Source organism: Scomber japonicus, chromosome 10, assembly GCF_027409825.1.
Source record: "Scomber japonicus isolate fScoJap1 chromosome 10, fScoJap1.pri, whole genome shotgun sequence".
NCBI classification, from domain to species: Eukaryota; Metazoa; Chordata; class Actinopteri; order Scombriformes; family Scombridae; genus Scomber; species Scomber japonicus.
Window position 1 is genome coordinate 30,598,609 of NC_070587.1, and position 12,404 is coordinate 30,611,012.

Sequence of the window (12,404 nt, forward strand, 5' to 3'; positions counted from 1 at the left end):
TGAAAATATTGCTTTTTGCTGCCATCTAGTGGTTGAATATTTGACAACCGATTTACTGCATAATACAAAACAGAACAAAGCAGACAGCGCTGTTAAATGATTAACAGACTTGAAACTATAAACCAGAGGTGTCAAACTCATTTTCATTCAAGGGCCACATACAGACCAATTTGATCTCATGTGGGCCGGATCATTAAAAAGATGGAAGGAAGGAAGGCAGGAAGGAAAGAAGGAAGGAAGGAAATAAGAAGGGAAGGAAGGAAAGACAGGCAAAAGGAAGGAGGGAAGAAAGGTAGGAAAGAGAGATAGTGAAGGACTGACAGACAGAAGGAAGGAAGGAAGAAAGGACAGATGGAAGGAAGGACAGAAGGAAGAATGGAAGGAAGGACAGATGGAAGGAAGGAAGGAAGGACAGATGGAAGGAAGAACAGAAGGAAGAAAGGAAGGAAGAACAGAAGGAAGAAAGGAAGGAAGGACAGAAGGAAGAAAGGGGATAAAGGAATGAAGAAAAGAAAAAAGGAAGGTAGGAAGGAAGAGAAGACATGAAGGACAGATGGAATGAAGGAAAAGAGCACTGGATGGCAAGTGGGCCGGATCGCATCCCTCAGCGGGCCTTATCTGGCCCGCAGGCCGCATGTTTGACACCCCTGCTATAAACCAACAGAGGTCAGGTTTAGTTCAGCTCTATCATCAGCATTTAGGATTAGCACTGATGTGAACTCAGTAATAGTAGCAAGTAGAAACAGAGGAAGACACCGTGCACACAATGCTGTAAAAACATTGCATGTGCTTAAAAACATTAAAAAAATGAAATACTCATCTAACTGACCGTCTACATTCAAATTAGCCTTACAAGTATTTATCCGTCATGATAAAACACTTAGCTGGCTGCCAACCACTGATTTAAGCCCCTGTGTCACACATGTGGTTAGGCATTTTAAGGACAAAAAATGACCCAGAAAACAAGGGGACTTAATCTCTTTTTAAAACCTTTATGCCGTTCATGATTCAGGTTAAATATGTGCAGTGGAATTAGTGAGTTTAATGAGTAAAATGACTCAATTTGAATGCTTTTACAGATGTGACTGAGAGGGGTTTAATCCTTGACTGGGATTCATAGGAGTTGATTTAACCCTCCTGTTGTCCTTGAGTCAAGGAAGGAAGGAAGGGAGGGAGGAAGAAGGAAGGATGGAAGGGAAGAAGGAAGGAAAAGAAGGAAAGGAGGGAGGGAGAATGGAAAAGAGGAAGGGAGGAAGGAAGAAAGGGAGGAAGGACAGAAGGAAGGAAGAAAGGGGTGGAGGAAGGAAAAAAGGAGGGAGAGAGGGAGGAAGGAAGGAAGGACAGAGGAAAGAAGGAAGGGAGGAAGGAAGGAAGGAAGGACAGAAGGAAAGAGGGAAGGGAGGAAGGAGGGAGGGAGGAAGGAAGGACAGAAGGAAGGAAGGAAGGAAGGAAGGAAGGAAGGAAGGAAGGAAGGAAGGAAGGAAGGAAGGAAGGAAGGAAGGAAGGAAGGAACAGTTAAAACAGACAGGGTCAATTTAACCCTGGAGGACGACAGGAAGGTTTTGGGCCTCATTAATAGACAGACTGAGTCTATGTGGAGCTTTGACACATCTCTGCCTACCAAGGGCCCTCCTGACCTGTGTATGTTGTGTTTTCTGAACGTAGGAAACACAGAAATACCTCTCCTCCATTCTCCAGAATTGCCTCATGCTAATTTTGCCCCGCTAGCAGCTTATACTCTTCCCAAATATCACATAGAAACCCCCGATGATGCTTCAGAGTGTGACTAACAGAAACAATTTCCTGAAAATGTAAGCCTCTGTTTAGCTGCTTCCACTAAAACACATTCACCATTTAGAGTGCTTCCATTTTTCACATTTGAGTCAATTAACTTCACAAAGCAGAGCAGAGCCAAACTGCTGATTCATTCCTATTCAGGCACTCAGACGCTATTGACACATATTGATTAGACATTACAGTAGCAGTAGCAGTTGCTGAGGCAATATCATTATTGGCTGTTGGTGTGAACGCTGTGTGCATAAACACAAAATGGACCTATATGCCATACAGGCTCTTATATCATCTTATATTTTCATTGAAATCTGAATTTTGTGTGAACCTGCAAATGCACAATGACACTTAATGGCTTAGAACAAGGGTGTCAAACATGCAGCCCGTGGGCCAGAAGCGGCCCACGGAGAGGTCCAATCCGGCCCAGTTTCCTTCTTCCTCTTTTCCTTCCTTCCTTTCCCTCTTCTTTTCCTTCCATCTGTCCTTCCTTCCTTCCTTCCATCTGTCCTTCCTTCCTTTCATCTGTCCTTCCTTTCTTCCTTCCTTTCATCCGTCTTCCCTTCCTTCCTTCCTTTCATCCTTCCTTCCTGTATTCTTTTCCTTCTCATCCTTCTTTCCTTCCATCTTTTTAATGATCCGGCCCACATGAGATCAAATTGGGCTGTATGTGGCCCTTGAATGAAAATGAGTTTGACACCTCTGGCTTAGAAAGTAATTTTTTTGTCTTACTCCAATAACAGTGTTAAAAAGACAAATATGAAATATTTTCAAAACCCTGGAACCTGAACTTGATTAAGTTGGTTGATCCTGATTGTAATAAATGGGTGTAAAATGAAAGCAGGATGAGTAAAAATAAATAAATGAGTTGGTTATATTCATTTTTTTGAAGGTGAAGTCAGATGCAAATTAAATGAAAATCATATTTCTTCATCAGCAACAGGTATGATGCGTAATCCTGCACCCCTGTTTTGTTTTTTTTGTGAACCAAAAAGTGATATATTTGCAGCCAATCTTTGCAATGCCACTTTTCATTCCCGGGCGCCCCCATGCTGAAAAGGCTACACTCCCCCCTTCGCCTTTTGTTTCCGAGGTGGAGCCTGATACCCCGACTTCTCCAAAGTGAACTGCCGGTGAAGCAGACGGAGAAGATAGGACTGGGATCAGCAGTCGGTGGCACAGATCTTGGGACGCAGTAGCTCGTGGAGGGACGATACAAGCGGCTGCAGGGAAGAAGAAGAAGAAGGATTTTTTGGGTGTTGTGTTTCGCTTCGGCTGATTCATTTTTTTTTACAAAGCGGCCACACACACGACAGATCCTCAAACAAGATGAATTCTTTCATCCTTCTGTCGCTTTTTGCCACGGTTGTCGCCGGAAAGTCACCTCGGCTGAAATTTGTCGTGCACGGTAGGCAGCGCTGTATTTTCTGGGTGTTTTTTGGGCAAATTATTACCTTGTTTTTATCCATCTAAGTATATATATATATGTCAAACGAATGAATGGATGAGTGAATGGCTGGATGGGTGGATGAATGAATGAAGACTTAAGGCATGAGGTGATATAGCCAGTTATTTTCCGGTTCTTTTTGTCTTATCCTCGGCGAAGTCCGTACAAACAATACCAATAAAAATCACATTGACTGAGCTACCTCTGGATTAATCTCTTAACCCCCCCCCCCCCCCCCCCAACAAACCCTCCTCCCTCCACAGAGTAGTAAATTACGCGCTTCACTATTCAAGGCCCGCACACATGCTCTTACAGGATGAGCATCTGGAGGAAAAGTAATTCTTCAATGTGAACAAGACATACTTGAGTTTGGTTTTTTTTTAGCGAACTTAATTGTTTTTTTTTTCTCCATGTCCATGTTGATATGTGTACACAGTCAATCAAAAGGCGCATGGTTTATCATTTGGATCTGATTTGTGCAACTCGTGGCTTTTTCTTTAAGTCTTTCTTTGACATCTTATATGTTGTGGTGTATATCCGTACAGTGCACAATAAGAAATTCGCTCGTTTCTGAAAAAAAAAGCGCCGTCGCTGGATGTCAACCAATTAGGACAGCAAAGCTTTAACTGGTGACCGTCACTCTGTCTGCTCACCTCCAGGCGCACCAAGCAGAATAAAAACCAGAAGCGCTTAAAAAAAAAAAAAAAAATCCCCCCCTTTGCCTTTTAGAGGAACATGGCGCCTGTTCGACCTAAACACGTTACTAGGTTGAACCGTATTAAGACCCGCCTGCCTCTGCCGAAAAACATCATTACAGTGAAATATGGCTCTTTGGAGGTTGACACAGTCTCTGTAGCTCCCGCGTCCTTGCAGAGCTGCAATGCGGGACATGGCAGCTGCTTCACACACTGCAGCAGAGGAATCCGGCACCGGGGAAGAGAGGATATAGCTTTAGGGTAGAAGCCGCAATAAATACACGTATATGTGTGTGTGTGTGTGTGTGTGTGTGTGTGTGTGTGTGTGTGTGTATAAGTCATACGTATATACACAGAAAAGGGGTGAGTGAGAAATGGGAGGGGGGGGGGGGGCAATGAATGGAAAATTCCAAGCCGGTTCGTACTGTAGTTATCTATTCCACTCACGCCTTTTACACCTCACACAGCCCTTTAATGTATTCAGCAATCAATAAAGATGTGGCTGTGTCAAGTTATCTGTATCTGTACCCCCCCTCCCCCATCCCCTCCCAGTAGATGAGCACAGTACAAAACGCACAAGATGACGGCCCCGGACGTGCATGTCATATCAATCATACTTGTTGTTATGCAATTGCAGGGTGCAGGGTTGTCACGCGCGCGCACAAACACAAACACACAGAGAGAGAGAGAGAGAGATACACACACACACACACACACACACACACAAAGGGAGAGAGAGAGAGAGAGAGAGAGAGAGAGAGAGAGAGAGAGAGAGAGAGAGAGCTCGATCAAGTGTGAAAGGTAATCCATCAGAGGCGCAGTTTGAGCCTGAAGTGCAAAGCGTCCACAAGAAGCTGGCGCCGTTTCAGCACCGTGGACAGCGCCGGGGTCCTGACATGTTTAAATATCCTCACTTTGCACGGTTTTTTTCTCTCCAAATGAAGACATATGGCAGGTTCTTTCTCCTTCAAACAACTGTGTGAAGACTATAATTATGGTTTTAGGAGATGTGAGTGTAAAATTAGACTTAAGCAGTAACGTTAAGGCATATGGTTATGTCAGCTTAATGTTATTGTTGAGGCTAGGGACTGCATTAGGCATTTTATTACATTCTACTGGCAGATCATTTAGTTCAAAGCTATTTCAATAAGTGCATTCAACCTCTGTAGAAGAGCTAGATGTCATCAAGGATTGTAAACAAAAAGCTAGAGTATACACTGACAGCTGATTCTACCTTCATCAAGGTTCAGTTTTTCAGTTTTTGTTGAGAGTTTAGAAGATATCATTGAGGTGGATACAACTAAAAAAACGTCTCTGGGTATAATGCAATAAAATTATATATTTAAAAACCAAAAAATATATTAATGAATAATATGATATTAGATCAGAATTAGTCACACACCACCCAAGAAATATATGTACCATATTGTTACCTTAACAAGATGATATGGGTAACATGTTAGCAAATGGTTGTCTATTTATAATCCAGCAGACAAAGAGCAGCATTAACATTTATTTTTCTGGCCAACTGATAGATGTCCAATATTTATTCTCCTTTTAGTTTTGACTTTCACCAGTTACAGAGAAATATAACTGGGTTACAGTGTCCATCAGCTAGAGTGGTGAGACTGAACCAAAACAGTTAAAAAGACCAGTATAAATCACTATGAGAGACACCTTCATAGACTATTTTTGTATTAAAGTATTGATTGGTAAAAATTTAATAATAATAATAATAATAAAACAATAGTAATGATAACATACATTAACATATGTGCAGGTGTGTGTTCAGGAATGAAAATATGACACTGGTCGGTAAAAGTGGGACATTTTGTGCTTCTCCTCACCTCTTCATGGGATTGCATCAGGATTTGGATTATAAGTACCGAATGACGTCTGAGAAAATGAAAGTCTGCATTTGCTTTGCACAATAATATGTTTACACACCTTCTTTTCAATTTGACTGCTCGAGAGACGGAAACCAAAAAGGCAAAAAAAGAGGCAAAGTAGGACACTCACATAACAAAGAGAGAGAGGACCTTGATCACAGACAGAAGGAGAAAGGAAGAGGAGAGGCATGGAGAGAAATGCAAATAAAAGAGAAAGAGAGAGTGAGAGTATGAGTGAAAGAGAGACAACAGCTCATCTCAAGGCTGATTTGAAGTGCACAGGTGCATCCCAAACATCCGAACATTTTGCTAAAGTTCAGCCATCGTTTGAGTTAACCTTCTCTCTCTCTCAGTCCATGGCCTGAACACATCAATACCAAACCCTATTGAACCACGAGCCTCATAGATTTTCTTGTCATGTTCATAATTGGAGACCTTGAGGTCCAACAACAAATCAACTTTGTAGTGAAAGATTCTTAATTAATGAAAATAGCAACGGTCACATAATTAACCAAAAGACTCCATTTGACTTTGCTGTTTTTACTCTGAAACACTTTGTTTGTGGAAGCTATTACCAGAAATAACATCTGTTACCATAGTTACTGCTGTAAAATACAAACATTTTCTAGTGCAATGAAGAATTTGTCACTCTCATTTCAAAATAAGTGAGTTAACCTTCCTGTCGTCCTCCCGGGTCAAATTGACCCAGTCTGTTTTTACTGTTCCTTCTTTCCTCCCTCCTTCTCTCTTTCTTTCCTTCCTCCCTCCTTTCCTTCTTTCTTCCTTCCTTCCTTCCTTCCTTCCTTCCTCCCTCCTTTCCTTCTCTCCTTCCTCCCTCCTTTCCTTCTTTCTCCCTTCCTTCTCTCCTTCCCTCTCTCCCTCCTTTCCTTCCTTCTCTCCTTCCTCCCTCCTTTCCTTCTTTCTCCCTTCCTTCTCTCCTTCCCTCTCTCCCTCCTTTCCTTCCTTCTTCCCTTCCTCCCTCCTTTCCTTCTTCCTCCCTTCATTCTCTCCTTCTTCCTCCTTTCCTTCCTCCCTCCCTCCTTTCTGTCCTCCTTCCTCCCTCCCTCCTTTCCTTTCTTCCTTCCTCCCTCCCTCCCTCCCTCCTTTCCTTCCTTCTTCCTCCCTTCCTTCCTTCCTCCCTCCCTCTTTTCCTTCCTTCTCCCTCCTTTCCTTCCTTGACTCGAGGACAACCTGTATTATTTACATCAGTTTTCACCTGTTAGCAGACTTCTTGTTGTTTCTTACTTTTTCTTGGTACATGATCACTCCATGTAGATCAGTGTATTAATATGAAACCATTGGTAAGAATTTAAATGCATGGATTACCTTATGAGTTTACCTGAGACCAAAAACAGTTAAATTAAAAAACCATTCATCCACATTGGTCTTAGAGGTAAAATAACTTTTAATGGGATGCTCTGCTGGCTGTGCTCTGATTACCATTGAACCCAGTCTTAACCCTTAAACAGGCATGAGTAGAAAATGAGATGTGAACGATTGTTTGTATAAGTTGTCTCTCTAAGGATACGTTGCCCTATTATTATAAAAATGCTCATTATGGTAAACAACTGAATGTTTTATTTGATGAAGTGAAAACTGATTCCCTGGTCATTAACATCACACATACTAGTCTCTAAACTGATTTTTTTATTATCATTTCTATCAAAGTAAAGGCTTAAGCTTCTACCAATCCAGTGTTTCAGCTAATTCTAAAAAAGAAAAGGCACATATGATTGAACAACCACCTTAACCAATTCAAGCCATTGATTGACTTCAAGCACTTCAAAAGGTAGCAGGCCTGTGCCTATCCCCCAAAATACTGAAGCTCAATATTCTGAAGAGCAAAACTTTCGCACGCAATGTCCCATCTGACCAACAAAAAGCACCTGAGGTTAGTAAAATACCAGACATGACTACCAAACAACCTGCCAATATCCTCATTGTACCACTCTGAACTTTTGGCCCAATGGAGACCTTCTTGTGTGCTTTGACTGCTTCCACTGCTGCAAACAAATATTGCCCACAGGTAGTTCCAGCTAGACTCCCAGTACTCCCAGTAAGTTGAAACTGCTGCCTATTCGTTACTATACTTCTACTGCTACACTGTCTGAGGAAACACAAAGAGGGAATTTGATGCTAAAAAGACTGTTGATGTGCCAGCTATCCTCTTGATATGACTAACTCAGACTGCTGAAGCCTCATATAAGCTTCAGATAAACCATTAAATGCATTTTGCAGAAAAATTACTGTGCAGACACACTGTGAATTTTGGCACTTGTATTGAAAGCACAGTTGAATGGTATCTTTTAATAGTCAGCATGAACACGAGGAATGATTACGAGGAAAACCCTTTTCAGTGTTCATATGGACACCAAGAAATATGTTAACCAACCGCCAGAAAAGATCAAGCCTTAGCAACTTTCTGTAGTCGTGTATTCAATTGCTTTTAACCCTCCTGTTTTCCTAGAGTCAAGGAAGGAAGGGAGGAAGAAGGGAAGGAAGGAAGAGAGGAAAGGAAAGATGGAAGGGACGAAAGAAAGGAAGGAAGGACTGAGGGAATAAGGAAGGAAGGAAGGGAGGGAGGGAGGGAGAAAGGAAAAGAGGAAGGGAGGAAGGAAGGAAAGAAGGACAGAGGAAAGCAGGACAGAGGAAAGAACGAAGGGAGGAAGGTAGAGGGGAGGAAAGAAGGAAGGAAAGGAAGGAAGAGAAGGAAGGAAGGAAGGAAGGAAGAAAGGAGGGAAGGAAGGAAAGAAGGAGGGAGGAAGGAAGGACAGAAGGAAGGAAGGAGGGAAGGAAGGTAGGAAGGAGGGAGGAAAGAAGGACAGAAGGAAGGAAGGAGGGAGGAAGGAAAGGAAGGAAGGAAGGAAGGAAGGAAGGAAGGAAGAAAAGGGGATAGAGGAAGGAAATAAGGAAGGGAGGAAAGAAAGAGAGAAGGAGGGAGGGAGGAAGGACAGAAGGAACAGTCAAAACAGATGGGGTCAATGGTTGATTAGGTGCTGATTAGGCATTTTATAGGTGAACACCAGCTACAGTAGTATTTTCTGTCCAACTCTAGTTTTTACTTCCTGTAGACCTCTGTGAGGTTAATTATAGGGCTGTCTGACAGAAAATGAACATATTCTGTGTGGTTGTGAAGCCAGACAGAATCAATAGAAATATACCTGGAAGCTCTAAAAGTCTGCTTGTCAAGTTACAAAAACAAATATTCATATTTATCTGTTGGTGTTCCTCTAAAAGACCACCACACAGAGAATCAATACATGCTCTCACCAAAGCCATCAACCACACTGGCCTTCCACATGGAAAGCTAATGTAGGAACGATAGCCTCATCAATTAGAATCCCTCCAATCAGAGAGGCCGCTGTTGCCATAGAAACTTAGTTGGTTGGCTAGCAACGTGTGTCAGTGATCAGCACCACTTCATCCTGGCTATGCTGTCAGACTGGGTGCCTTTTTTCTATCAGGGACAAGAGGAAAATCACTCATTCAAATCATCACAAATGCCATGAAACCATGACTGTATAACCACCTATTAGTTTTTATATCTATTATTATAAAAACATAATGAGTAAAAAATGCATGATTAGTTTGGATTTCAATTATTTTTTTGGTTTCAAACTGTTCTTTGAAGAATTTCCTGAAATGTTTCTGTACAAAATGAATGCATACGATGACATTTATTATAAAGACAAAGCAATTATCACATGTAGTGTATCGTGTTGTGCATCAGCTGCATCTTTTAAATCTTTGTGGGGATTTTAATCTATTTACAAATGCAGGCACAGTTGCAGTGTAGGTAAGTGTGAGTCTGATTGGATGGGTGATTCAGAGATGCCAAAATGTACCGTTGAGCCTTCTGGAGATGTCCGGAGTGTAATTCAACCAAGCATCTGTGATGGGATTTGCCCACATGATGATTATTTTAGTGATCTTTATTCACCTACCAAATTCCCTTTCCTCACAGCACACCCAAGCCAGGTTTCTGTAAAGGCTCCTTGTGTAATCTAAAACCATACAGAGCAGTAACGTCAGGTCAGATGGAGTGTTTTGGTAAATGAAACCGTCATGCTGCCTCCTTTATTGACGGCAGATTAAATGTAGATTGAAAAAGTAAAGGTTTGGCTCTTTGCCATCACAGCTTCTAGACTTTGATTTGACCACAGCCTGAGAAGCTTAGGCTGGCTAAATCTGGATCATCTTTTTAGATAACTTCCATAACACATCATTTTACTTTTTTTGTTATATTGCGCTTGACCTCTACTTAATGAATCCTTTTTGATTACAGTACTTTGATTTTTTTTTGCTTTTTCTGTTGATTTTTTTTTTTAATGTTTGGAAATTTCTTTTGGAAAATATTGCACTGTATATGTTCTCCCTTCTCCGTCTCATTACTCTCATTCTTAGTTATAAAAGTAAGAAGAATAGATAGTTCCTGTTGTTATTTCCTGTCTTGTTTTTATCCAGTCCAGTTCATTTAAATTAATTCAACTTTATTACCACAGGTCATATTTTCATTGCACATTTTCATTTTAACAATAACAATAAATAATGTACTCTATAGCAAAGCTGTTGTCTGGATCATCTTTTTAGATAACTTCCATAACACATCATTTTACTTTTTTTGTTATTGCGTTTGACCTCTACTTAATGAATCCTTTTTGATTACAGTACTTTGATTTTTTTTGCTTTTTCTGTTGATTTTTTTTATATTTGGATTTTTTTTTGGACTAACCCATAAAAATACTGCACTATATATGTTTTTCCTTCTCCTTCTCATTCCTCTCATTGTCTGAGTTATAAAAGTAAGAAGAATAGATAGTTGCTGTTGTTATTTCCTGTCTTGTTTTTATCCAGTCCAGTTCATTTAAATTAATTCAACTTTATTACCACAGGTCATATTTTCATTGCACAAACATTTTAACAATAACAATAAACAATGTAGCTGTTGTCTGGCAGCTCATCCATCTAATATAATTTGCTCTCACCCGCAGAACCCTCCAGGTTCCACTTCAGCAAGCCGGAGAACTACGTCAGCATGTACCACCAGGAAGGGAGTGACACACTGTACGTGGGCGGCCGGGCAATGGTCTACATATTGACATTCACCAACAAAGGAGTCCGCGACCTGCAGGTACAAGTGTACTCTTGACTTGTAGCTGATGCCTTGAATTACAGAAACATTATATAATATTAGCAGGGAAAGTTGTTGGAGAACTTATATGTGTGTGTAAAAGGAGATTTAGGGGATTGAATTGTTCAAAATGGAGAACCACTCAGCTGCCACGAAGAGTGAAGTAAAGAGTAAATGTAAAAGATCACTCGCCCAACCACCATGTTTAAATTCTGCCAAGTCTTTAAGTCAGTCCACTTCAAAAGCCACTTTGGCAGCCGGCCAGTGTTCGGAGTTAGCTGTTAGTTCTTCTATTGAAGTCAGGCTGGCTGGTAAAATGGACGATAGAGACTTTAAGGTTGAAGCAGTGGGCTGTTGACCAGAATTAAGTCATGTCAAGTCAACTTCACCAGCCAAGAATTGCACATTTTACTCTGAAAGTCAAGTTGCTTTTGTCAGAAGATTGGTGTGCTTGTTGGAGAAAGTGAATGAAATGTCTCGTTGAGGAAGGCAATTCTGGTTTAACTGCACAGCTATCAGCTCTCAGATGTGGATGTGACCACCAAACCTTCTTCTTGATGGGCAAAGCTTCTTGCAGAGAGTCATATCAAAATTCATAGAGGTGTTGGATGCTGAAAATTAGGCTACTTCTCCTTTTCCCCTGTTTCCAGTCTTTATGCGAAGCTACGCTAACGGCCCTTTAATGTTGCATTATGTCATGTCATGAGAGACTTATTTAACTCTCTTAAAGAAAGCAAATACAAATATCCAACTAGACTATAAATCTGAACTTATTGTTGTTGTTTTTTGTCACTTAACCTCCACGTCGTCCTCCCGAGTCAATTTGACCCTGTCTGTTTTGACTGTTCCCTCCCTCCTTCCTTCCTTCCTTCCTTCCTTCCTCTCTCCTTCCTTCCGTCCTTCCTTCCTTCTTTCCTCCCGTCCTTCCTACCTCTCTCCTTCCTCCCTTCCTTCCTTCTTTCTTTCCTTCCTTCCTTTCCTCTCTCCCTTCCTTCTTTCCTCCCTCCCTCCTTCTCTTTTTCTTACCTCCCCCTACCTTCTTCCCTCACTTCTTTCCTCTGTCCTTCTTTCTTTCCTTCCTTTCTTCCTTCCTTCCTTCCTCCCTCCTTTACTTTCCTCCTTTCCTTCCTTCCTCCCTCCCTTCCTTCTTCCTCCCTTCCTTCCTCCTTGACTCGAGGACAACATGAGGGTTAATTTGGAAGCAGTGGCAGCATATCCGAACTATACTGCAATTCATTAAGTCAACCTGCTGCTACTTGGAAAAGAAAATAGAACGACTTGCCCAGATTAAGAGAGTAACATGAAATTAAATGAACAACTTATCTATAATATCTTCCCCCCCCCCCCCCCCCCCACGCTGTTTGCCAGCTGGTTAACATTAAATATAGTTTCCCCTCCTGCTGCGGAGGGCGCCACAGTCAGCCAGAAGGAACAGGGAGACGAGACGGACGGCC

At 41.5% G+C, this 12,404-nt stretch overlaps 1 protein-coding gene across 1 annotated transcript in view; it reads left to right on the top strand.

Annotated features, from left to right (window-relative positions):
- The first annotated feature begins 3,117 nt into the window (after positions 1-3,117).
- si:ch211-113g11.6 (uncharacterized protein LOC559008 homolog) overlaps positions 3,118-12,404 on the top strand; it is a 44,906-nt gene continuing 35,619 nt past the window's right edge. Inside the window, exons 1-2 of the mRNA XM_053326952.1 lie at positions 3,118-3,196; positions 10,811-10,950. Of these exons, the coding sequence (XP_053182927.1) occupies positions 3,118-3,196; positions 10,811-10,950 (219 nt within the window). The remainder of the gene's footprint in view (positions 3,197-10,810; positions 10,951-12,404) is intronic.